The sequence below is a fragment of the Erpetoichthys calabaricus genome, chromosome 14 (assembly GCF_900747795.2).
Source record: "Erpetoichthys calabaricus chromosome 14, fErpCal1.3, whole genome shotgun sequence".
NCBI classification, from domain to species: Eukaryota; Metazoa; Chordata; class Cladistia; order Polypteriformes; family Polypteridae; genus Erpetoichthys; species Erpetoichthys calabaricus.
Window position 1 is genome coordinate 293,312 of NC_041407.2, and position 27,615 is coordinate 320,926.

At 55.4% G+C, this 27,615-nt stretch overlaps 1 protein-coding gene across 2 annotated transcripts; it reads right to left on the reverse strand.

Annotated features, from left to right (window-relative positions):
• LOC114664591 (ras-related protein Rab-37-like) lies at positions 1-27,355 on the reverse strand. Of its 2 annotated transcripts, none has more exons than XM_051936194.1 (9): positions 26,912-27,355; positions 19,916-20,026; positions 5,127-5,168; positions 4,246-4,312; positions 4,042-4,094; positions 3,393-3,458; positions 2,033-2,089; positions 1,284-1,360; positions 1-243 (listed from the first exon to the last, which is right to left on the reverse strand). In XM_051936194.1, the coding sequence occupies exons 1-9, from the start codon at positions 27,035-27,037 to the stop codon at positions 138-140; spliced, it is 705 nt and encodes a 234-aa protein (XP_051792154.1). In that variant the 5' UTR covers positions 27,038-27,355; the 3' UTR covers positions 1-137. The 2 variants fall into 2 exon arrangements, with proteins under 2 accessions (XP_051792154.1, XP_028674599.1); XM_028818766.2 differs by lacking the exons at positions 19,916-20,026; positions 26,912-27,355 and adding exons at positions 10,006-10,116; positions 15,180-15,745.
• Positions 27,356-27,615: the final 260 nt, after the last annotated feature.

The following is a 27,615-nucleotide window of genomic DNA, read 5'->3' on the forward strand; positions in this document are numbered from 1 at the left end:
TTCAGGTGCACATGCCAAGCAGTTTAATGACCCCGTGTCTGTGTGGGTGGCTCGCATGCCACTCCGCTCCCCGGTACCTGTGCCCCGTCCACACCCCACACCCGCAGTCTTTCGCTGCTGCCGCTGCCCTGGCACCGCTACATGAAGCCGCAGCAGCTGCTCTTTTTCTTCTGCGACTCGATGAAGTCGTGGATTTGGAATTTGGGCTCGTTGGGCTGCTGGACGGCCCGCTGCTTCAGCTCCCTGGCAGGAGAAAAAAAAGACGAGAAGCAGACAAAGGGTCAGCAGTGTCCGCTGTGCCACAGCTGTCCCCAAACCCTCCCCCTGTCTTCAAATGGTGACCACTGTACAGTCATGTGATTGGGATGTGACAAGAGAATGAAATGCCTCCAATGGTGCCAGTGCCTGGGCACCTGCACATCAAGCAAATTGAAATTACAGTCTGTACCCCTAGAGGGTGGCGAGGAAAGCCTGGCATCAGAGATCAGGGAGTGTTTAGTGGGAGGAGTCTGCTCGTGCAATCCGCAAATCGAGATAAGGCTGCAGAAAATATCGTAAAAGTGGGCACTGCCATGACTAAGAACTGCACTTGTGCCACTGCCGAGACACCCCGGTGGTACCCAAATAAACTCCCCATTTACAGAGGAGTCTAGTCGGGCATGAAGCCATGAATCGGGGTCTTCGAAATGGGCCAACCTATGACAACCACTTCTGGGGGCTCAGTGTCCAGTTGAAAAGAGGACAAGTGGCCAATGCCCAGTGTCTAGTAAGATGGTACCTGACTCCACATTTAACAGTGACAGGGGGTCTTAAGGGGTCACAGACTGCTCCGTAAGAAACAAAGCTTTTGTTGGGACCTGACTGGGTGGATGGCTGCCCGCCTGTGCCCTGGTCACTGGTCTTAGTAATGCAGCCTCAGCTAAGCTCGGACCATCAGGTGCCCCTCAGTGGTCCCAATTCTGAAGCCTCAGCTGACCATACAGAGTCACACGTAGGACACTTTGAACCATCAAATTGGGGGCATCACAACACCACCAAAGGGGGCTTCCAACATACAAAAATGATGTTGGCAGTGAAACAGCACCTGGGCAGAGGGGCCCAAAAAGACTCCAAGGATGCTCAAGGGCCAAAGGGAATGAAAGAGACCCCCGTGTGCCTGTGTGTGCCCACCACTTTGGTAATCAGACAAATAAACACAGAAGAGGCACAAGCTGGGTGAATCAAGGAGAGAAGATCAAAAGGAAACTGGCATCACATGCTAGGCTGGCCACCCTCACACTTACTTGGCGATGGCGAGGAATGCCAGCTCGACGTTCACACCTGTCTTGGCACTCGTCTCCATGAAGGGGACACCGTACTCCTGAAGGGTAAAGCATCAACAGCAGGATGTTAGGGACAGAGCCGCTGAAGCCATCTGTTAGGAAAGGCGCTATATACAGTCCTTGAAATGATGGCGTCTGTGGGTAGAAGCAGAACCAGAGCCCACCGTGTGCCAGTCGCTCCTCATCACAAGCCCTTATCTACGCTAATAAAAGTCTTCTGAGCGAAAGTCCGGCTGTAGACGGCATTGTCACTAAATGTCACAGAAAGCTCTCTGGCGTGGTAAGGATGTGTCACCCACCGTCCGTTCTCGCCAAGACACCTAGCAACTCCAAAGTGGGCCTGGGGCTGCCACCCTATAGTGAACACTCTGGTGACAACATGCTGATCCGTCACCCAGTGCTGGTCAACTGACTCAGAGAGCACAGCGTCCTGGCATTCCCAGGAGTGGCTCACAGACATCTGGTGTGACCCTGCCAGTCGTCTATCCCAATGTCCCCCTCACTCATTGTAGCACGTCACAGGGCTCTTCAGGAACACCAGGTGAGTCAGATGGCGGCCAGGATTTGTATTCTGTGACGTGAGCACTGGCAAGAGATGTGCCCGAGTTGTGATATATAGCGCCTTTCCGCAGCCGCCCCCCGCCCCATGCAGTGCATGCTGTAAGTCTGCCAGCTGTTGGACTGGAGCGGCCCAGGGCCGCACTGCTTACCTTTGCCAGCCGCTCTCCTTCTTCCTGCTTGATGACCCTCTCGCTGCTCATGTCGGACTGTGGGGGGGCAGAGACAGGACAGGGTCAGTGCACTGCTGCCACCCGCTGGCCAAACACAGGTAGTGGCCTCAGCCAGCTCACAGGCTCTTTTCATGCCAGACTTGTCCGAGCTCAGCCGTGCCACCCTGGTAGGAGACTGGCATGTGCCACAGAGCTCAGAGGTCCAGGCCATTCCCTTAGAGCTGATGACATGGCACTGCCATCAGGATGGGTCACTCTGGAATTGCACCACCTTGACTGACCAATGATCAAACATTTGTGATGCCAACCCCAAATATTCCTGTCCTCACAAAGTGGACTTAAATGCCAGCCTGTGGCTTAGCAAACAGTTAAACCCAACAAGTCAGGCCACTCTGGCACAGTGGCACACGCTTGGCTGGCCTTGGATGACGCTGCGCTGCCAGTCGCTGGACCTTGGAACAGAGTGGCCGAGGAAAGGGGCTACACAGCCGGGGTGGGATTAAACATTAACATGGCTGGGTACATACACACACACACACACACACACACACACACACAGTGTCATCAAGAACACGTGACCAAGTGACACAGCGAGACACGACTGCCACCCTGCACTCAAGGGGGTTGCCAAGGAGCCACAGGCGATGGTAGCAGGACCCCTGCCCAAGTGCTCAAATGGCATCAGAAGGTCAGCGCGTCGGGCGGTCAGCCCACCACTGGCCAGCAGGCCCCGGAGCAGGACGCACCTGTGATGGACCTTCAGGGCCTGACCAGCCCACTCTGGCCTTGTCCTTCCATTTTTATGTTGCATCTTCGTTTTTTCCAGGTTTTCTCACACAGACACACATGGACAAGGGACAGTGTGCCAGTCACCCACACTGTTCACGGGTGCGCTGCTGGCACTCTGCCACACCAGCAGAGGGCGTACTAACACAATGGGCTCAGTGTCAATGCCACCACTGGACCAAAAGCAGGAGACACTGGACGGCATGAGCAGCACTCTGCCATCCAGGTGACCACTGTGTCTGGTGTGCCATCAGCCTGGCAGACTCAAAGCCTGCATGGCATGGGCACAGTAAAGGATGGTCCTCAGAGCCTCTGGAGATGTCACAAGGAGACCCTAAGTCAGCAGAGGGGTCCATCATACCGCGAATGACCATCTCAGGCACTGCAAAGGCACAGCGAGACCAGCAGAGGGAGCTTCTGCAGGTCAGTCTGGCGTCGCCACAGAGAATGGAGGAGTACAGGGTGAGGCCAGCCGCAGAGAACCAGCAGCAGACTTGACTGGAGTGCCATCCCCCACCCCCAGCCTATCTGGGCTTCATGGTGGTCTACTAACCTTGTTTCCTAGCAACATGATGACCACGTCCTGCAGCGCGTACTCGTGGACCTCGGTGAGCCAGGCCTTAGCAACCAAGAGACAGAAAGAGAAAAGACAAAGACATGGAGGTCATCATCTGCAGGCTCCTCGATGACACCGCCCCGAGACCTCATCTGACACTCCAGCCGACTGGCATGTGCCACTAAACCATTTGAGCCCAGGCTGACAGGTGTGTGTGCTGGCACACGTGTGCCACCAGGTCACCACCAGGTCACCACCAGGTCACCTGGAATCCATGACAGTCGAATCTCAGTGGGCGGGGACTGCTTGACAGGAAGGCGGGCTGGAGCTCAGGGATTGGCCATAGAATGGGCGGGGCCACGGGGTAAGGAAATGCCCAAATATGAAGCTACAAGGCCACCAATGTGAGAAAAGAGGACAAGTGACAGGTGCACAGACCAGGAGGCTCAAAGAGGACAAAGCCAGCCGAGGAAGTGCCTAAGAAGAGGGCATAGCCAGGAGATGGACGGCACCCCATCTGTGCCCTGGGCAGCATGGGCTTCTGAAAGGCTTATATATCCTTCAGGACCACCGCATTTCACTTGAGTCCTGGTGCCCACCTGTCATGGCCTTGGGGTCTTACAGACAGACGTCTGGCAGCTCTTACCCTGATGTTGTCAAAGGACGTCTTGCTGGTGATGTCATACAGGAGAAGCAGAGCTGTGACGAAGAAGAGAAAGAAGGTGGCATGAGCACCTCTCAAAACCAGCCACCCGTGCTGCCCCTCACGCGTTTAGTCAATTAATACCCAATGAGCCCCTCCGATACCACCTTGGATTCCCGGCTCTTGTGCCCGTCTGTCCGTCCCTACCTTGTGCATCCCTGTAGTAGGCGTGCGTCACGCTGCGAAATCTTTCCTGCCCAGCCGTGTCCCAGATCTGTCGAGAGAGGAGACATTGAGTCACGTAACGTGTGGCAAGGCGCCATATAACACCAAGACAAGCTGGTGACGGGCAGGGTGTGGCTCAGAAGGTGTCATTAATAGAATAAACAGTCAAAGATCAGAAGGTGAGGTGGCATCAGGGCAAGAAGAGTGCCAAGGGTGGACAGCAGCAAGGCGCTATAGGACACCGCCAACCCACCATCTGCTGTGTCAAAGGCCGAGACACCCGGGGGCAGAACAGCAGGATCACCTTCAGCTGTCCTTGAGGAGAATCAGCCTCCCACCAGACCGGTCATTGTCTGCTCTGTGAAAGGCGCTATATGAGAATGGGGTTCATGCTCACCATCTGAGCTCTTGGCACAATGCACCACTGAGTTGTGTGCCAACCCGGGCATGGATTCATGGGAGGAAACAACCCTAAATCTGCAGAAGAGCACACATCCGAGGCAGTGACAGGAGTGGCACAGGGTCCGTTATGAAAGGAGCTATAAAAATAAAGATGGCCTGGCAGGAGAGCCACAGTGATAACCCGAAAGGACAGGCAGAAGGCACAAAATGAAAGATGGGCAGATAATATAAGGCACTATATGACAGATGGGGGCACACAGAGAGGTGAAGGGCACGATATGACAGATGGGGGCACACAGAGAGGTGAAGGGCACGATATGACAGATGGGGGCACACAGAGAGGTGAAGGGCACGATATGACAGATGGGGGCACAGAGAGGCGAAGGGCATGAGATGACAGATGGGGGCACACAGAGAGGCGAAGGGCACGATACACCACAGCCTGGGCAGGACGTCCTCACCTGTAACTTCACTTTCACGGAGTCCACGGTCACCACTTTATTCTGAAACACAAGTAAAGACAGCGTGAGTGCGGGCAGTGACACCTTGTCCCCTGTTGCCCCCTGGACCCCCTTGTTACCAGAGTGTGGGTGGCACACACTCGAGCCGAGTGAAGTGTAATTGAGGATTAGGGTACCTGGAGAAGCAGAAGACATTTCATTAATTCAGAGAGACGCCTTTGGGGTGCAGAGGCCTGGGGTGTCATGCACAGTGAGGCACACGGCCATTTCTGAATTGTGACCCGTTGCTCATCCATGTATGCAATGACCTGAAGCGGGGTCACCTGTCAAAGGCGCCATAAAAGCTCGGCTCCCTGCTCAGAGCAGCGCGGGCACCAGGGTGTGCAAGCTGCTGAGCTGAAATGGCAGGGCAGGATGTTGTGAAGATAAACTGTGCACCGCAAGGAACTGCAGCGTCATGCCAGTGTTAAACAGTCAGGCTGGCATTTCACACCTCAGGAAATTGAAAGAAAAGAAAGAGAGAGTGTGCCCGGGTTCAACAGCCCACTCTTGGCATCAAACCTTCAACCACTCCCAAATGTTATGAGCAGGTGGGCACACTCTAGTGGCCTCTTCAGTTCCTGCTTTTTCATGAAAGCCCAGTATAGGCGCCTTGGTCTTGGCACAATTGTGTTATGAAAGGATACCCAGCAGGGCTGGCAGGTTGTGACACAAACTCCTGGAGTTCACAAATAGGAAAGGCCCATCAACGAAAAACAATGGCCACCAGGGGGCAGTGCATTCCACAAACTGATTACAAGGGAGACTGGCTGAGGGCAGCCTTGGTAGGGACCACCAGCAGGCACCTGGGTATGCCACATGTTCCTTTACGAAACAGTCAGTGCCCCCGGGAGACTCAGAATGAGCCCCACCACTCTCATGGCACACTTCTAATTTCACATGGTGCTTGTGGCTTTGTCTTCCTTGTCACCAGTGTCACCACTGTCACCTGCTTTCATCACTGGTGTATTTCCTGGGGGCGGGGGAGGGGGGGGTTAGAAAGTGTGCAGTGACCCCAGATTAATGAACTGAAATGGCCAAAGGGGCAACCAACCACCAGCCCAGTAGCAGGACATAAACACCAGCTTTATAGAGTGCCTTTCACTTTGATTTTGCTATAGGGGGAGCACTGGCATGAAAGGTGCCCCTGGCTTGTGCCAGCCTAGAACGTGAAGGTGATTACCCAGCAACACTTTAAAATACGAGAGACGATGACAACAAAGACCTAAAAAAGCAAAGACACAAACCGAAAGACCCAGAGGTGCCCTAACTCTGTTGCTATGACAACTGTGCCACAAGGGTGTCAGAAGACCTGATAATGTTCTTAATACACCGCTAGCCCCACTATTGGCCGATGACTGGCACAGTTCATCTTTACAGATGTCAGGTGGCAGTGCCCTTCTGACACCAAAAGGTGGTGACAGTGAAAGAGACTGGTGGTGTGGCACCCCCTCCAGTTTTATAAACTCAAGAGAATGAAAGCTGGCATCTGGAGCCGCGCCACTCCAGCATCCTTTGGTCCACCCTTCATTTTTCAGCTCCTGCCACCGATGGTCTGCTGTTGATGAATTTCAGTTAACAACCCCTAAGAGGGTCCAGTGAAAAGACCCCAACCAGTATGAATCTGATGCCAGCCTCGGGCCACTTGGCACAAATACTGTTTACATACAAAATGAGGGCACAGTGCTACCGTGCAAAGCAAGGGGTGCCAACTGATGATGACTGTCATTCAAAGTCAATGGGCACAGTGTCAATGGGAAGGAAGACAGAGGACACGGGTTCAAGCAGTTTGTCACAGGACTTGTATCCCTCTGCCAACCAGCCAGGCTCGCCAGCCCAAAGTTGACCAGGGTCCAAATACCAGTCATGTGGCTCGCTGTCACCTTTGCTCCTTATGGACCTCTTCATGAATTATTAACTTCACATGAGTGTGAACTTCACGACACGCAGTCCAAAAGTCAGTCAGGCAATGACAGCACCAGGACCACCCTCAGAGTGACCCCACAATGGGACACAAATGACCAATCCAGAAGGAGCAGGGAAGAGCCAATGGAGGAGCAGCAGGAGGGAAAAGAAAAGGGGCGTGGCAAGAGAAGTGGAATAACAAAAGGAAAAGGGGCGGGGCAGGAGGCGTGTCCAAGAGCCAGGATTTCTTTTGCCATCGGCACATTCCAAGGTGTGACTCGTGAAAAGCTTGCGGATGTTGCTATGGCGCTGCTGCCAGGCTGTTTGAAACCTATCAAGGACTGAAGAGCCTGCCAACGCCACGAGCTTTGAACTTCCTCGACCAACAGGAAAAACGGCATTGCTGTTCGTCAAGTGGAAGAGGGGCGGCGACAGCGACTGAGCGCAGGTGCCAGATGTCCTCTTCGCCCGGCTCTGCCACTTACAGTGTTCTGGTGACATCTGCCACAGCTGGCTGAGTTACTCTGCCACCCGAGCACAGAACCATGATGCTGAGGTGCCACGTGTCACCCAGGGGACCTTGTGCTCCTAAACTTATGGGCGGGACAAAGCTGCAGATCAAGAGATCCTGCATTTGACTCAGTGAGTGGCAAACCGGATGGCATTGCTGCCTCACACCTCCAGCACCCACCTTTATTCAGCAGCATCCTATGAGGAGGATTCCTGGGACTTTGCCAGTCCAGACTCAATGGTTTTGGTGGGCATCTTGTGGGTCAGGCACCCTAACATTCTTGATGTTAAGATGAGTCCACACACTGCTGGCTGGCACAATGGCACTCACAGATCTAGTGCCCATTCTACTCTGAAGTCCACCTGTGCCATTGAGCTCTTCATTGTGCACTTGGCATGACACTCATTTGGGCCTCTTCTACCCACCATGTCCTTGTTTTGGTCACCAGGCAGTGATTGTCACCATAGGGAGCCTGGACTGACTGGTACATGGATGGCCTCTGCTTCACTTCTGTGGTCTTTAAAATTGTGGGCACTGGACCCTGCCAAGTGGGCACCTCCTCTCCTCCTTGTGACTTTCACGGACGGCATCCAGTTTGGGAGCCTCAGGGGCATCACCTCCCCGGCCGGCAGGTGAAGTCGCCCACTTGGTCGCATCAGGCTGACCTCCAATGTGCACCGGAGCGGGCCGAGAGGGACAGAAGCCTCCAGATGTCACCTCAGGTCCCCTCATGGAGATCGAGTTATCTGCTCAGTTAAGAGTTGGGCAGTGCCCCCCAGTGGAGGAAGCCGTGGTGACATTTGTGCGGTGAGCATTAGGGCCGGACAGGTGGTGGGCAGAGAGCAGGTCTCACCTCCTGGACTGCTGTGATGCCACGTGCCACTGGCCAACATGAAACATGGGTCCTTCACTGGGCTGCAGTGAAGACCAGCATTGCCACCCATGTGCAGCCACCAGGGTTGGTTTGCGCTACTGGTGAGGACACACTGTGGGTTCCACCACCTGGCATGGCCCACTGGGGGATGGCTAAGGGCAGACCTGGGAGGCACTGGCACAGGAATGCCTAGACTTCCAGAGCAGGAAGCTGCTACTGGTAATTGGGGCATCTGGTCCATCATGCCCAGCGTGTTGTGCTCAGTGACTGGAGGGCAGACAGGCTGAGATTTGAACCCGCATCCCTGGCATTCACAGTCCATGTGATCAGCTCCAAAATGTCATTAGGCACCTTGTTACAGAAGCTCTTGTGCCAAGGCTGCATGGATGATGGTCAGGAGACAAAGGTCAGCAGTTACTATGGCGATCAGACAAGCTCAGCCGGGAGGACCCCGAGGAGGATACGGGTCACACGGCGCCAGTGGAACTTGAGAATAAAAACAAGACTGGCGTTTAGGAAAAGTGAAAGAGCAGTGAATGTGACAACGGGCACAAGCACTGGGACAAGAAGAGATGGGGACAGACGCTGGGACACTCTGTCCTCAAGAAAGTGAAATACACAAAAAGGACCTGAGTATGAAGAAAATGGGGGGGGGGGAGTGGGGGGTCACAGGGATGGCAGCGAGGAGCTGGGTGAAGAAGTCATTGGTGTCACACGTGAGAGCCACTTGACATAGAGGCAGGTGACGTCTCAGCGCTGTGTTGGATTATCTTCATGGTTGTGTGTCGCACAGAAGCCTGGCATCACATCGGGCACATCTCTCTCTACCTGTAGATGCTGACCCCTCAGTGCCCTCCTCCTCTTGGGCCTATGCCAGTCCACAGATGCTTGCAGGCTTTGAACCCGCATCCACAGTGGCCGTCGCTCTCGGCTTGCGCTGCGGGCAGCATATGACTCGCATCGCCATGGCAACCCCAGCCTCTAAATAAGCAGCCACAGGATCAGATAGCCGGGGTGATGTGTCATCAATGGCAGCCAGGCCACCTGTGACCGCCCAAACCCACCCATGCCCACCCTGGGCTGTCACATTTCTATTCAGGCAGCTTCTCTCTGACTTTATAAGAATGGGTACCCAGAGACAGACCTGAGGCTGCCCGCTGGCCCTCTGGCAGCCCTCATGCCCAGAGTAACAGATGCCAACCAGGATGTGGCAGAGATGTACAAAAACGTGGATTTTCACAAATGTACAGAAAGAACCTGGAAAAAGTGGACCAGACATTGTGAAGGTGACAGCCATGCTACTTGAAAAACGCAGGCGGCTGCCAGGGTACCCTTGTGCCCGCCTTGACCACCCATCACGTTACTGTGGGCTCTACTGTACACCTGTGCTAACTTGAAAGGCACTATATACGGTGTGTCTCCACAGCCATACCCACCTGATCCTGAGAGGAAGAGGCGTCGTCATTCTGAGCAAAAATTTAAAAAGAGAAGACCCCCAGGGGGACCACCGCTGACCCAAGGAAAAAAGCAAACAAAGAGGATGCGCTCACCCGAAAGTCAATTCCAACGGTGGCAATGAAGTTGCCAGCCAGAAAGGCGCCATCCTTAAACTGGACCAGGAAGCAGGTCTTCCCGACGCCCGAGTCTCCCAGCAGCATCACCTGTGTTGGCACGGGGGGCAAGAGGCTGTTAATCAGGGCACACAGGACCACCTGAGACACGCGCCACACTGCCTGCCTGCCAACCGGCCAGCCTCTTCACGGGGGAATTGGTACAATGTACCCGTACCAGTCTGCAGCGGTGCCCCCTGTTGACCCAAACCTTCCCTCTACCTCTGCAAAGAATTGAATCAAAAATACAGAATCAGTGCCGGGGCAAAGTGCACCAGTGCGGCACCAGCAATGCCATTTAACACCTCGCTTCAGGTGCCAGTCATTACCAGCTGGGCTCAGTGCCACTCATCGTCTAATTGTACATGTTCTCAGTCAGAGGCTAGGCTGCTGCACAGTGACAGGATAGTGACAGTACCACCACTAAGGGGTGACTGCCTCAAACAACTATGGGCATTAAAAAGAACATGTACAGAGATACAGGAACTGGAACTGGCATTGCCACCACTGAGGGGCATAGTACCAAGATGGCATTAATGGAGCTCCGAAATGAAACTGTTAATACCACCATTAGGGGGTGTACTGCCACAAAGAACTATGGGTAATAAAAAGAACATGTACAGAGATACAGGAACTGGAATTGGCATTGCCACCACTAAGGGGCATAGCACCAAGATGACATTTGTGGAGCTCTGGGATGAAATTATACCTGGGATGAAGCTACCCATTCCTGACAGACCTGTGGCCACCACCCGCATCACGAGTGTGGCTAACATGCAGCCAAGTGGGCACAATATGGAAAAGATGGACAGAAGCCACTGGAGGTGCCCACTGTCCTGAAGCCCGGCCCCATACTCCTAGTTGGTGCCCCACATGGCTCTCGTTACATTTAGTAACTGCAAGCCTTTAGACTACTGGCCCTTGTCTCGCTCTTCATCAACGGGTCAACAGAGAGTGGCAAGACTGTCAGCATTCAGTTGGCATAGACTGTCAAACACAGACACGCTTCTAGGATGAGGAGCTGAGTGACAGGCAGGGCAGGCAAAGTGACATTTGACAAAGAGATCCAGAGCATGGCTGCCTATCAGAGTGCCATCTGTTAAGAACAATTCACAAAACGGCGGGCACCTTCAGAGACACACAATATGTTGGTCACCCCCTGCAATCCCATGAAGGTCAGTAGGCCCTGGTGGGCATCACATACAGGACATACTGGAGAGCCTGCAGATGGCAATTCTGGCTCTCATGTGCCCAGGGCACAGGCCAGCTACATACCTCATTTCTGACCAGTCAACCTCCCTCTGATGCCATAGGTACCAGCCTCTGCCACCCTGCATATTTCAGTTAGTTCCTCGGTGAACTCCAAGGCCTGCTTTGAAGCCTCTTGTGCTCATTCAATGTATGAAAGGGTGTGCCAGGCCTGTGCCTGCTGTGTGCCCGATGATGCCAGGATAGGACAAGGTCCTCCTGAAACCCTATTTTGGATAAGTGAGCTGAAATCATGTGCTCATACAGTTGAGGGATCCATATAACGGGGCGAGAGGGGACAGACTGGGCAAACATCCATGCCCTAATAATTAAAGCAGTGGGGACGCCAGGAGTTTGACCCCCAAGTGCCTTCTCCCATTACCTGGCACAGATCCCTCAAAACTCCCATTACGAGTGGCACTCCAACACCTCAGTAAGCAAAAAAAAAATGAGCCATGGAAGAGGATCAGCGGGCACAAGTGACTCAACAGAAAGGTGGGTACAAAGTGTGGCTCGTCTCCATGGTGACCGGTCTCAAGGACATAAACTGAATGGCTGACGTGAGTCCGCTGCACTGCAACAGGAAAGCCCACCGAGGGCTGTGTTGTCAAATCTGGGCATTCAGGCGGGGTGCCCGTCGTCATTGTGTCAAGGTAAAAGTCACTAGGGCCCACCCTGGCTCCGCCCCACGCTTTGGTTGTTTTTGAGGGTCCTTCAGTTAAAATGCCCACTCAGCTGACCATCATGATAAACTGAGGTGCTACATGCCAATGTCTAATCTCTCAAAGCCAAAGAGGACAACTGCCACCAAAGGTCACATGGTATGACCCTGACCAAGAGCCAGCACGAGGTGCACGCGGGTCACATGACTGGACAGGGTGATGGGCACTATAGAAACAAAAAGCTGGTTGCTTGATCCCATGACAATGGGACAAGAGTCAAGATGCCCATGTGTGTCAACGGGTACACCAGTGGATATTCGCTGGTCATCTCCCTGTGACGTTACGGACTGACACCACACCACACAAGGCACACGGTGGGGATCAGGGTGCCAGTCCTTCACTGTGCCCACACCTCCACACCAGGGCCAGGTTAGGATCAACACTGAGGACCCAGGAGGGAAACCCAGCAAACACAGGGCAAACGTGCCAACTCTACACAGACAATGCTCGACGACACGAGTCACGTCCAAATGGGCACCGCCACACAGCCCAGGTTTAACTTTCAAGGACCCCTCAACTTATTAAATGTACACATGTGGGCCTGTGAGCCGTGACTGGCATGAAAGGCGCCATATAACACCTGGCTCTTTCATCCTGTGCTCTCGGAGGACTTGCAACTCTTTAAAAGAGGGCATCTAACTTTGTATATTGTGTGTATACCATGTTACTCACTGCCATCGTCGACGCATGAATCATTGGTAGGATGTGTCATCTCAGTAACGCTAGGTGACAATCTCAGTAACGCTAGGTGACAATCTCCAGACTTTCATGTGCTCCCCAAACCCCATCAGGCCTGATTTGGGAAGGTGATTTTCAGATATCAAAGTCATTCAGGGAAAAGGGCACCAGCCAGGGGTGGCAGGGTGGCACAGTGGTTCGTGTCAGCCCCAGATGACTGTTGGTGGGTTAATTGGTAATTGAGTGTGCCCCGTGGTGGGCTGCACCAGAAAATGGCTTCAGAACATGGAGGGTGGGTGCCAGTCACTCCAGCTTCAGTCGGCATGTGGCAGCCATAAAGGCAGGTGAGGACCTGGCATGGTGGGAAGAAGGTGGCACTCAGGCCTTTCATCTGCCTGGTAGGTAGCAGGACCCTCAGTTGGGGGTCTGCATGCTCTTCTTGTGTCCGTGTGGGGTCTCCTCCCAGAAACATGTGTGTCCACCACTGCCGATGTGTCCCTGAGAGGTCAGCTAACAGGACTATATGGCGCCTCACTGGCACTATGTGAATTGTTAAACGTCACCAGTCACTGTGGGACCACCAGCGTGCCATGTCAGGAGGTCCTCAGCCCTGTGACATGAACCTTGGCACCATCTGCTGTGACGCTGTGACAGACTGAGAGCTGGGGGTGTGTGCTGCAAAACCTGCTATGAACAGAACTGGCACTCGAGTGCCAAGCCATGTGTCAGAAAAGGAAAAAAAATAAGAAGGAAAAGTCAAGATGCTCAGGTTAAAGAGCGGCAGGAAGGTGGACCAGCGGGCAACCACAACCGTCACCACCAATGTCATGGCACGTGAAGGCCCACCTAGTGACAAAAAGCAGGAAAGACAGTGCCAAATCAGAGGGTGCCAATGAGAAACATGGAAGTGCCTGACGTGCCCGCTACATTCTGGAACTGAATGAGTCAGTGAATAAACTGAGCACACAGTTTCCATGGCAGCACCCCTGGGTGGCATGGACAGGAGGCCAGTTCATGCCAAGGCACCCAAAAACGCTCATCTTTGATATGCAGGATGTGTACAAAAGCGGAAGCTTCTCCAAAATGGTGGAAACGGACCCTCGGGTTGAGCCAGCCAGCCAATTCAAAACTGACGGGGGCTGACTGGGCACTGAAGGGCAGCAGATGGGCTCAGCTGTGCGGCGGGCACGAGCTCACACAGATACTACATGAAGAGCTGTCGGGGGACAGGAGCTCACCTGAGACTTGCATGGCAGGCTGGGAGCTCCTCCTCATTGGCCAAATTAATTAAAAGACCCCTTAAGGGTGGTCATGCGGTCAGACCTGCTCGGGGGACCCTCTGCTAAAGCCAATCAAACCACAGTGGCGGACCCCCGCGTCAGCGGCACACCTGGTGGGCGTGGCTCACTGCCCGGCCTGACCTAGACTGAAACGGGCCACGCCCCTCCAGCCAAACGTGCGCGCGCGCGCGCGCTGCTGTCAGTCAGTCAGTCCAGGAGACGAGCCGCTGAAAACTCCGGTGAGCCTGGCACGAACTCCGGACACGCAGGCTGGCTTAGAAAACGGCATGGAATGGCACCGTGTGGACAGGAAGTGACAACGGAGACCTGCAGTTACACTCGAAAGGCGGAAGGCGGCGATCTTCTGTGCTGCACTTCGGCTAACAAGGCTGAGAGAGAGAGAGAGAGACAGACAGATGTGAAAGGCGCTATACGACAGGCAGACAGACAGATGTGAAAAGCGCTATACGACAGACAGATGTGAAAGGCGCTATATAATGGAGATACAGTACTGTACAGTAGGCAGATGAATGCCCTGCACGTCAAGGGCTCTACAGGAGAGACGTGGAAGGCGGGTATTGAGAAACAGCCACAGGAAAGGCGCCATAAAACGAGGGGACACACATTCAGACTTGGGAAGTCGCCACACGACAGACAGACATCAAAAGCGGTGTATGACAGATGTGTGTGAAAGGCGCTATATGACAGGCAGACCGTCCGAGACGCTGGTCTCCACGATGCGATTCGTTCCTGAAGTGCAGTGGCGGCCCCATTGTCGCTGTCGCGTGGCCGCCCATTGTTTATCGAGTGACGCGCTCGTCTTGTTCCGAGGCGCTAAAGTGACAGGCTCGTCTTCCGGGCGGGAAGTGCACCTTTTTCCACGCACGCAGCACACACAGAGAGTCATGAAGTGCCGACGACGACACACACACACGGTACACGAGTGGCACGAAGTGTGACGTTGTGCCCTCACGTATTATTTTCGAGGGGTTCCATGGCTAATCTTCCACGCACACACCTGATCCACTCGCGCTCTGCCCGCACCGGGGTCGCCCGCCCCCCGACATTTCAGACGCTCTTATAGCGCCTTGCACGGCCGAGGCGCCCGCTCCTAACCGATGGCACTCTGCAGGCTGGATCTGTTTGTCGCGCGCACCTCCGGCGGTCATGTGAGATCGGCACGCACCTTAAACGTCAGGTCGTAGAAGTCGTTGGTGGAGCCCGACCTGCTGAGCGAGTCTCCCGGCGAGCTCGAGTCCTGTCTCTGCCGCTTCTTGGCAGACATGCCGTCCAGCTCGGTGACAGGGAGGAACAAAGAAAGTTTCGGGGGTCGAGGAGTGGGCGCAGAGCGAGGCGAAGGCGTCAACCGAGAGGCGAGGTCTTCTTCACGGCGAACTCCGCCCGGACATCCTCCCGTCACGCTGATCTTCAACCTCCCGGTCCTTGGCACACTTTGCGACGAAGGTAAAGGAGCCCCCGAAATATGTCCGGCGCCAGGCGAGGAGGCGAAGCGAGCAACACGTTGAAGGAGGAAGCCGCCGCCGGGCGGGAGCGGGAGCGGCAGCAGCAGCAGAAGAAGAAGAAGAAGAAGAAGAAGGCGAAGGCGGCGCAGCCTCAGAAAGCCGAAGCGCCGACAGCTCGCAGAGGCGGAAGTCCAGCGCGGTGGCCAGCGAGTGTCCCAGTCTCGAGCGCGGCGCGCATCCTCCGTTCGAGCGACTGGCGCCGATCCGCTGCTTTGTCTGAAGTGCGGCGAGCGAGCGAGCGGGGAGAGGCGGAGGAAGGCGGGGGCGCGGATCGGGGCGGGGGCGCGCAGGCAGCAGGGGGTGTGTGGGCGTTCGGCAGGTACGGAACCACCGGAAAGCACCGGGGCCGTCAGACGGCGCGCGCGCGCGTGCACGAAGTGAAACGTGCCGAACGCGCCCCGCTCTCCATGGCTGCGATTGTGTGAAATACACCGAGGTGGGCATGGCGACTTCACGGCGCGCGGGTGGCACCGCTTCCGCCTCAGCAATTGGGCATCCTGTACGCAAGTCCGTGTGGAGCCCACATCACCAAAGATGTGCCAGTAAGGTTCACTGGCCACTCCAGACTGGACCCTTAACAGTCCAAGTGTTTGCCAAGCCCTGGCACACCAATGCTGTGTGCTGCCCTCTAGAGTTGCCCGTGGTGGTGGCAGCAATGGTTCAGTCTTCACTTGTCCCCTTGTCACTTTGAGCGTCACCGTAATTTCCAACAACAAAGGGCCAGTCAGCCGGGTTGGAATGAAAACCTGCAGCAGCAGCGGTGGGTAGCACTGGAGGGCAGTGCCCACCACTGTTACTGCACACTCTTTAATGGGCAGCCTGCTACAGTCTTCAGTTGCCAATCTCCGGCCCATGCTGCCTTCTGAGAATGCCCTTTGGGAGAAGCTGCCACACTGGCAGGACTTGCAGGCCCCTGGTGGTCTACACTGGCACACAGGCTACCTGTAAACACATTGGCACCTTCAGGAGACGGGGTCTTATTGCTGCCCATGGTACCTACGACGTGGGCCACATAATGCCCACAACATCAGTGACCCCTCACACACCCTTAATCTTAACTGGGCATGCAGTGGGCATATCGTGAAGGAGCTCAGAGGTACTGGGGGCTGCAGTCGACTTTTAGGGGTTTCCTCAGCATGGCACAGATGGTCTGCTCTCACTATCGCAGCCCTGCCCCTTGACACCCAGGTGGCACTTCTGACCCTGGCAATCCCCTTGCTAGCCAGTTAACCCTTCACATCGACAATGCCAATGCCTAAAGCCCAGGGCTGAGAGAGGCACATCGCGGAGTGCAGCATGTTGGCACATATGCCCACTTCTGCCCATTTTACAGGCTCATGATGGGCATGTGCAAGGCCCACCGCATGGCACTAAAGGTGGCCCCAATCGGTGTGCCCATCAGAGAGAGCCAACGGCTGAGGGTGATAGCACTGAGAGGACCTGAGCAGCCGATTGGTCAGTCCGTCTTTATTTAATGTCACCCACTATTGCAAGGCACTTTATGGGGCATTGAGCTGATGCCAAGGAGGAGCTCTGCCACCTAAGAGGACGTGGTGAGAAGGGAGCCACCACTGACTGAAGGACTGACCGGACGAGACCGGACAGGACACAGACAGTGGAAAGCTGGCCTCCTTGCCAACGTCCCCAAAGGTGGCCAAGTGAGCCAGAGAGTCCAGCGCCACTGCAGTGGGTGGACAGGAGGGGATGGGCAGAGTGGCCAAATCAAAGGGCACACCTAAAGACCACAGCTGGGTCCGGCCAGATGAAGACAAAGTGATGAGGACCGAGTGTGCCACCCTGGTGCTAATCTGCAGGTGCCCATCACTTCAATAAAGTTCATCCCAGCCCCCTGGTGTCACAGTGGCCCTCCCTCTCAAGTGCCAGTCAGTATGACTGACCATGACTCTGCTCATGCCAGCCTGGATTGGTGCCTGCCCTGTGCCCAATGCCCTGCTTTGCCTGGCTTTCTACAGGTGTCACCCTGCATGTGTGAGGAAGGCCATCTTCAGCAGAGTAAACTGAAAGCAGCGGGCAAACAGGACTGGCAATTTTGTGCGAGTGCCGCGGGGCCACGCAGCAAGTCCCGGCATGACGACAAGGTGCCCGTGTCTATCCTGTTCACACAGTCATTTGTGCTTTTACTTGATTACATCGGCACACAAAGCCATCAGGCAGACCAGGATGAGGCCTGTGTACCCAGCTGGGTCCGCGCCCGCTCTACAAACAGTGGCCAACCTGGCACACCACGGGCGTGTCTGAAGAGCGGAGGCCAGTAAGCTCCGGTAGTGGGACTGCTGGCCAAGGATGGACTTAAAAGTAAGGGCTTGGGTGGGCATTAACTCCCCCACCATGGCATCACCCTTTGATCCTGTGAGGCATCATGCCAAGCTCTCCTCTGTATCTGCCCCCTGAGTGTGGCGTGTGAACACGCTCTATAGCGCCTTGCAGTGGCCTCCTGTCTTTGACATCTGAGTCCTTCTGATGGGGGGTTCAGCCTGACAGCTCATTTTTGGGGTGGTGGACTGGCACCCTGCTACTAGGACGGGCTCCAGCTGCCCACGAGCTTGACTTGGATCAAGTGGGCATGTGGGTGGAGCATAATCTTTGTAATCTTAGCATTAAGAGGGGCTTACTGTTGCTGCCCCACAGCTCAGGTGCAAATGTGTACAGAAGTGGGCACCTTTAATAAGCATTGAGACGGGTGCCAATGTGGAAATCTTACCATCCATGTTCTCTGCAACATCGGGCAAGATGACCCACCCTGGGCCACCTTATACCATCCTACTGGGCAGAAGTCAGACCCTCAGTGCTGCCACCAGGTTATCAATAGATACAGTAAATCATTTTGCCCATTCCTCCTTGTCCTTGTGTGTGGTGCCCTCAGCATTTCTAAGTGGAAGCCCAGTTGTGCCATTGTCACCAGGCCCACTTTTTCCATTCAAGCTACTGAGTGCCAACAAGAGTGGGGGTGTAGAGTGACCGCTGATCTCCAAGACTAGCAGATTTATTGGCCAATGATGGCTTGGGGATCATGTGGCATGCCAGTCTTCTGAGATTGGCATCAGAGTGGGCCCTGGGTGCGTAGCCATCGTTATGTGACATCTGTAACGAGGAAGTAAAGCAGTGGCTGGGACCACCATCTGACTGGTATCTATTGACCCTTGCCAGTTCAGTGCCATGTCCCTGTCATGCCTTTCTAGATTTAGTGATGGTGTCAGGCATTCCCACCACTGGCAACCGTATGTTCAAGGCAGTGGCCATGCTGGCACAGACTCACCATGTTAGGTATATGGGTATGGTGCCACCCCAGCCACTCCTAGGGCAGAACTCCAGCTCTAGCTGCCCACTTTTATAGGGACAGAACCACTCTTGGCACCAATGGGCACAAGGCAGGAGCCAGGCCTGGAAGGAGTGCCAATCTAGCAGAGGGCATACTGCATGTCAGCCCCATTGCTTTTGTGAGAATCACATGAAGAGCAGAAGTGACCCGCTAAGCCACCCCAACTGACCTCTGAGGTGGACGAGCTGCTCAGCCAGAAGAACAAGAAGCCGAGGAGCTCATGCCAGGGCACATGGCGGGTGTCCTGCTGGGTAGTGTGGAAATCAGCACCTGCCAATCAATCAGTCATTAGGCAGCAGCCCTCTGTGTGCGCCCTGCCTTTGGACGCCACCACCAATCAGAACACAGGCAGCCCTTGCCAGTTGTCACGGAGCTGACATGCGTGCCACATGGTGCCAGTGATGCCCAGATGGACTCTGCCTCTCATTTCTCTTTTTCTTCCCCTCAGTTTTGCTGGTCTGCGTCTTCTATGATATAGCGCCTTTCACTTTACACGTCTGTGTAAAGTGCCACCAAGCTGTGCTACAGTGGTGCCAACCCCGTCAGCTAACTGCTCTCCAATCCAGACTGGCACACCAGAGGCCTTCACTGGCACTGGATGGCTTGTTCAAGGGAAGACAGGAGAAAGCAACCAGCAGCGAGACCCCCAGACAGGCTTCATAAACAGGGTTGGGATGAAAGGGACCCCCTCATGCTCAAACTCAGCCGTGGCACAGAGGGAGTGGGATTGGAAAAGCCACCATCCCCAGGCGGGCACACTCGCAGCCATTAAAGCAGCAGGCTCTGCCAGTCTGTCTGAGGGTCTCAGTCAGTTTAAAGAGACATCTGTAGTAAGACGCCAAGACCCCAGGTCCAGGTGACCCCACTAACAAACAGGGTGCTAAATGAAAGACCCCCGGGAAGTCCTGACCAGGTCATCTGTGGCAAGCGGGGGCTCAAGCAGTGCACCGGGGACCCCAAAAGAGTGAAGAGAGAAAGAAAGGCACTTCATAAACGGACAGACAGTTGTGAAAGGCGCTATATGGCAGCCCCCCGGCCCAATCACATCCCGCCTCTTACCGTAAAGCCGATGCCCACGGTGGCCGAGAAGGACCCTGGGATGAACTTTCCCTGGTCAAACTGCACCAGCAGGGATGTCTTCCCGACTCCGCTGTCTCCCACCAGGATGGTCTGCAGAGAGAAGGACAGACAAGGATGACCAGCTGAGCTGTGGCGTGCCCCCCGGCGGCCCCCCAGTTCATTGGACTTCATGTCTGTTGCTTTTTCCGAGGCGTCCTTTTGGTTTTTATCTGCTCCCCAGGGTGAGTGCAGTTGAAGGTCACAGGGGGCCAGAGCCTCAGCTGGCACAGATGTCAGTCCATCTCGGGGCCCAAGTGAAAGGTCCATGACAGCTGGACCTGAGGGTAAGGGAAGGCAGGTGGTCTTGGTCAGAGACCTTCTTTCACTTTTAAGGCAGTCTGTTAAGGCAATTGAGGGGCACCACACTTAAGGCAGGTACCACCCTGCAGTGGGCACCAGGCCTTCCTGGGTGTAGAGCTGCAGAAAATTTAATCAGACAGTGACCAGGGTGGGATTTGAACCCAGGCTCAACCACCTTCACCCTCCAAAAGCCCAAATGGATCTCGTGCACCTCAACTGACCTGCAAGCCTGGTCACTGTCATTTTCCCCACCAGTGTTGGCATTCAACAGAAAGAATGATCCACACCCTTAGAACCTGTAACCATCACCAAAATCAAACGAGACAGTTCAGGGTTGGCAGGTGGGCTCACATCCCCCGAGCCCCCTATGACCAGGTGATGGCGAGTATAAATGACCACTGCCATCTGCAATGACAATGCATGGCATGTGTCCACCTCCACTTCTGCCTGAACCGGGCTCTGAGTGCCCCACAACCAACTGTCAGGCTCTGTGCCCAGTTCTCCCAGTAATCTGAAGGGGCGTTCCTGCTACCTGTCCAGTGGGCCCAAGTAGCCATTATGAGAGGTGGGCCCTCTGCTGGCATCCCTTTCTTCACCCTGATGCCCGCGCTCATTTCTGCTGTCCCCTTCTGTTTATTTTTGGATTTTCTTTTCCTGTCAGGATGAGGACTTCAAAGCTGAGCCTCTGAGGTGGCCTGGTGACACCTGGCAAGAGCCCCCTAAGGAGAGAGCCAGGAGCAGACTGCCATTCTCTCTCATGGCAGGCATGGGAGTTCACACAAGGGGGCTGCCAGTATGGACTGGTCAGTCTGGCATTGCCAGTACAGATGGGCTGTGAGCTGAAGACTGCAGCGATTGGCCGCCCACGTCTGCCAGGCTGTGGCTAGAGCTGCTCTGTGGAGGCGTCCAAGTCGCCCGCCGTGTTACGATCAGACTGGCGCCATGCCAGGAAGTGCTTGTGGAACTGAAGGGGCACCTCCACTGAAGTCCTGCCAGAGCAGCTGCCAGCTACTGAGCCCCTTGACGCTTTGTTATTTTGATCGTTTTGTAAATGTGCTTTGTTAGGTGGGCACTTAAAGCAGAGGCAATGGGCTTTGAGGCTGGACTCTGTCCACAGCTGGGCACACCAACGTCCACCTAGTCACCAATCAACACAAGGACACAGGAAGAAGACACCGACGCAAGCCAGCTGAGAATTTAAAAGCCAAGGGACAAATGCTGCATGTCACAAGGGCTCCGGGTAGACTGGCACCGTGTGGCACCTGCTGAGCTCCTGAAAAGCGTAGCAGCTAAAGGGGCAAGTGCCATGGGTGGCAGCAGGTGAGCTGTTTGACAACCACCCCAGATGGGTGGCGATTGGCCACGGCCCAAGGAATGACCAAAGAGTCAGTGGGCTGGAGGCCTGGTTAAAGGACAAGACACAGTCCCCCGAGGGTCCGCACCGCCACACCTGCATTCCTCTTGGTCCATCATGGGCACCACTCACCCACCCACCCATCAGTGCCAAGGGGCTCGCACTGTGTGGTCCTTGCGTCCTGTGCCCTCCAGACCCGTGGACACCCTGGCATGAGTGTTTAGGCCGCTCCACCATCTTGTGGTCCAAGTCCACCTAAGGTCAGGGGAGGCTGAAGAGACGTCCTCAAGTCGCTATAAACACAGAACCCAAGGACACAGCGGTCTTGGCATGCCCACCTGCCAGCCATCAGTACACAGTTCAGGTATTTTGTCATTTGATTGGCACAATGCTGGTAGTCCTGTGAAGGGCACTGTTGGCAAATACGGGTTCCACCCGGCCTGTGAGGACAATGGCTGCCGTGATGGACTTGTCACTTAGTCCAAGCCAGTATAAGTGGTTCTGTGCCTTGTAGCCATAAGGAAGGTGACAATGACGATGGCACTTTTTACAGCCAACTCGTTGCCATGCGTGACCCCAAATACAGGAGAGGCCTACAGTGAGGTCACAAAGCCAATCTGGGGGTCAGTGGCTGCCATTTTACTGCTACAGAAAAGCCACCAGTTTGTGCCCCTTACAACCAGTGAGTCTAAACTGGAATTAACAGCAGTGGGCACCAGGGGACCAAGAAGGAAAAGCCACCTGGGCTTCTGCCAACCGATGATGCAAGCATGTGGGGTACTCAGAAGAAGACCCCAGCAATGGATGCCAGTCTGTGTCGGCCAATTCTTCTACAAATTGAGTGGTCTGCTGTGTTTAATTGAAGCCCACCAGAAAGGAGCCCTAGAAATGCCCGCCGTGAGGAGGCAGCCACACCCCATCTCACGATTTGCACTTTGCTTTTTATAATCACAGCCACGCTAAATAAATGGGCATCACTTGCCATCTCCAGTTCATCAGAGCCGACAAGACTAGGTGGTGCCAGTGTGGCTCCCAGAGGGTCTGCACCCTCTGGCCCCTTAGTTGTTGTTGTATGCCATGATGCCAAGCACATGGGGCAGTGACTGACACTACTCTTTTCATTTCTTTGGTGGTCAAATTATTTTCATGTGCCTCCAGGGTCTCTGAAGATGCCAGTGCTGGCCATTGACTCTGCAGGGCCCTGCCACATGACAAATGATTATGGGCACCCGGGCTCCTCCTGGACGATGAGGCGATATTACCACAGCTATGCCAACGCTGGGTGGGTGGCCGCCCACCCTCTGCAGGCTTGATAACAAGTTAGCTGGCCAGCAGCAAGCCAGTGCTGCGTGGGCAGAGTGGGCAATGCCACATCACATTTTCAGTTTCTTCCTCAAATAAAACGCAGATGAGCTGCTTTGGCTGCTCATCAAAAGTGACGTTTGCTAGTGAGACTCCCAGGTGGCATCGACTGGCAAGGGGCTACAAGTGTGAAAATCACAGCACTTGGGCATGTTGGGCTAGCATGGACAGCGAGGCCTCGCCAGCCCTCAGCGGGCACACCTTTAACATGCCCATGGGTACTGCCGTTGGACTTGCCGGGACAAGTGAGCGAGCCTGCCATCTAGTGGCCTCAAGTGTCACTGCAGCACCATGTTGCATTCCTGGACTCCTGTGGCTCACAGGTCCTTGCTGGCACCCGACTTGTGCCCGCACTCGCAGCCCACCTCCCTCAACATCCATCACTGAATAGTCAGTCAGACACGACAAGCCAATTGTACAGTGGCCTGGGGGTCCTGTGGGGCATTCTGGAGAGCACCGACGGGGCCACCACTACGCTTATCCAAGCAGACTCAACTTGGCTCGAATATCCTCAAGTGGTGACCAAATTCAAACCGTAGGGGACAATGAACATCTTTAAGGGGGGTCCGCTGCTAGCCAAACCTGCTGGTCAAATCAGCCCACCCAGGCAGACCCCTGCCAGTGCTGCCATATAGGAGACTCTGCCCCCTGCCAGTCCTTCACTGCTCATCGCTGTCCCCGTTAAGGTGCCACACGGACGTCTGCTCGGAGTACAAGGCCATCACGGGCGGCCCCACCGGTACCTCACAGCAGAGCAGAGAAGCCACAGAGGGCAGAGAACATTCCGGTGCCAAACCAGCACGGGCACACATCGCCAGGTTGCCATTTCAAAGACTCTGACGGCCCTCCTTCAATTTAAAGCACCGTCTGATTGGGTTTTAAAATTCTTTCATGGCCTCCGTTCATGTTGGCACGGCGTGGTGCCATCCAAAAGTCTTTTTGACTTGATTTGGCGTCTGCTCTCCTGATGCCCGGTGGGTTTTTATCACCCATGTCCCAACATATCAGGAGTGAGTGGACTCTGTGCCCAATGGTGCCAGGCGGTGTGCCCCACTGTCCTTTGCAGCTGAATGTTGAGCATATCGCTTGTTTAAGTTGACTATAATTCTGTGGCAGTACTGGGCACGGGGGCCTGGGCCGGGTCAGCTCTGAGACCCCCCTGATAGGTGAGGTGTTGCTCTCAACTTTTCTGGCCTTTGGGCCACAGAGACCGTGGCTCCCCTCTCAACGACTTACTGGCTTTGACCCTCGCCAGGCTGTGCCAGGCCTTGTCTGCCCACAGATTCCTGCCCCCCACATGGAGGTGCCAGCCCTGCATTGGTCATTTTTATGCTCCCCGTGATCAGTGAATGGCAGGATCATCCTAAGATGTCCACCTAGTGGTTCTCCATCAGCACTCTGCATCTTGGTGGTCCACAGAGGGGGCTGAAAGTGGGCATTGTGGCACAGGAGCCCCCTCTGTGGTTGGACTGTGCCAAGGCGCTAGCTCTAAACCACAGGGGACTGAAGTTATCAGGTGCAAGGCTGGAGTGAAAGCTGAAGGTGGTGCCAGTCTGTCTGAGGGCATACTCATACCCACACACTCACATGAAAGGAGCCACATCAACATGAGGGATGGTGGTAGCACCTGCGAGACCACCAATGTTTGTTTTTCACCAATTCTTCGACACGCATTAACCGAGTACTGGTGACACTGGGCCACCGTGATCAGGGGAATAAGGACAGGACGGCCACTCAGTCACACCCTTCATCTCTGCCACTCGTGTCAAATTACTTACCCTGGTAGTGGGGGGCAGCAGCTGCTTTTAGAAGTGGCACTTGGTTGGGTGCAGCCTTCAGAGCTCTAGTGCCAAGCCAGTGTCAATGTTGCCCAGGGGTGGTGGCTCACTGTACTCACCCATCTGACCTGCTAATACAGGGCAGGGGCATGGGAGGCTGGTAGCCAACATGCCAGTCCGTAACAGGGCCCATTTATGCCCACCAACTAGCCCAGCCTGTGCCCTGGGGGTGTATTATCTAAAATCTCATTTGGATGCCAAAGGCCCACCAAAGTAAATTCACGACCCGAGCCCTTCAACACCACCACGATCAAACACCAGCAGCGGAGCAGTTCATTAACGAGACTCCGTCGAAGGCCCCGATGTCCCCGTCCTCCACTTGACGCCATTGGGTGGCTCACATGTCCCTCATTGGTATGTTTTTCTGGACAAAGACCTTGGGGTCGTCCACCTAGGGTATTGGGCACAGCTAATGTATTGGGGGCGAGGATGGCATCCTGCTGAGCTACGTCTTTAAGGAGGGAAGCCTGGGACTTGCCACGCTGACAGAGCCATGTTTGTGGATGCGGTTGTCATGGTAACCGTACCGCGGCCTGCACTGGTACAGACTTAATTAGATGGAACCAGTAAGCTGTCACCGGGGGGGAAGCTGGCCGAGTGTAACCCTGACAGCTCGACAACCCAACCTGAAAAGGAAAAGAAGCCCGTGGGCAGGGCAAGTGCAAACCCCAGAGCAGGTGCCAGGTCCAAGCGGGCACCCTCCTGTCTCTCCCCCGCTGTCCTGTCATCCTGTCTTTACTCATTTACAGATTCACAGGGAGAGCAGAGCGGCCCTGACCACCATGCCAGTCCAGAGAGGGCACACTCACCCCAAACACGCTCACTGACCTCCCCGGGCAGCTCCACCAGATCACCAAAACTAAAAGCAAAGGTGGGCAGCAGACATTACAAGGCTGGCCCCCTCGCCATCGAATGCAGGGCCCCCTGGCACAATGTGACGCTCCTAGTGGACCTGACTCGGGACCCGCACGAGGCCTTGAACCAGGACCAGGACCCCATCCAGGGTGCCCTCCCTGGGCCAGTCTGAGGACTGCACGTTGATGGCGAACGCTGTGTGTCCACATGAGGGAGGCCATCGTGCCAAGCTGGCCCAGAGGACTGGCACTGCTGTGGTCAAGTGGCAGGCCTGGCACAGTCACAACACCACAGGTCTCCTGGGATCTGTCCCCCTTGGACACACAAGATGACAGGCATGGACCCTGACAAGAACTGGCACCTCGGGCTGGGCAATGCCACTGTCTGAATGATGAGAAGTAACCACTGCAGGGGCACCCGCATATCCACAGCAGATGCCCACTGGCCATCACCAGGCACAGAGTGACCCTTGCTCACTCATATGATGCCAGGTGGGGGGCTGGAGGGCCTGCAGGGGTCCTCAGTGCAACAATTCACCTGTGGCACAGTACGAGTATGAATGGACTGCCCGGTGCCCACACAGATGGCATTTCTAGGTGAACTCAACACTCAGAAAAGAGAAACACTGAACTAGACAAGAAGTACAAGACGACAAGCGGTGGGTAAGCGGAACCCCCCCCCCCCCACCACCACCAGCCTTCCATCCGCAAAGTGCCCACTTACTGCCCAGTCACACTGCCCTGAACCAGCACACAGCCCACCCACGTTACATGTACACCACACGTGAGGTGGCAAGCTCGACCACCAACAGGACAGACTGCAGCCCGGGGGGGGGGGGGGGGGGGGGGGGCATTTCGTGGTGAAAGCAGGAGTGTCACACAACAGGAAGCCACGACAATTCCAGAAAGTCCCACCGAAGCTGAACAGCGGCGCCCTGGGACCACCACTGCGGGGCACGTCGTCACGGGCAGAAGTTGTTCGCAGAACTTTGGGATTACGTCCTGAACGGCAACGACCGTGCGAAACGCAAGCAAACGTAACCAACGACAGGGACCGCCATTCAGAGCGAGCCGCCGGCGACAGCACACGAGCGCAACGCTCCGAGGAGGCGCAGGCAGCAGGCGACGGCGACAACAACGACCCCCCAGCTCGGCCCGGGACTGCGACGCCTTCCACAATCCGCCCGCTCGCCACCCGAAAGCGCGGCAGGCCGCCCATGACACAAACCTTATGCAGCAGGTCCTCGTCGTAGGCGGGTGCGGCGACGGTGCCAGGGCTGTGCCCGCACTCTGTGGCCGGGTCCATAGCCGAAGGTCCACTGGCGCCGCTCTGGACGGACGGCTGCTGCTCCATCGCTTGTAGCGTTACCGTGGTGCGGCTCCAAGCCGGTGGTCTCTCTGTCTGTCCGCCCCCACCCTCCCCAGCGCAGTTACTCGTCGTGCCGCCCTGCGCGATGCCCCCGCTTCATCGGACGGCGGCTCGGAGACTTCAGCACCGCGGACAGATCCTGACGCAGCTCCGCAGCAGAGGCGGGGGGCGGGCGGGCGCGCGCGCAGGGGGCTACGGCAGAGGAGATTACGAAAGCGGCCGACTGGCGAGCTCCGTCAGTCTGTGAATTTTTACTTAAGCATCGAGCTGGCATCGAGCGGGCGCCGGCTCGGCGTTTTCTTTCATTCGGTTAAACGTCATCGCTTTGGGCTTTTTAGGTTTTTATTATTTGAAGAATCCTTGGAGAGAAGATGAAAGGCCTGCCCCTCGTGCCGTAATCTAATCGAGGTGGTCTCGGTGTCCTGCTGCCGTCTGCGGACGGAGACAATGACAACGTGGCTGGACCGCCGAGGGCCGACTGGCGCAGGACCGGAGATGCCCCTCTTCGGCCGGCAGAGGGTGCCCGAGAGCAGCCTCCCTCCATTGATATCCAAGTAGCCATG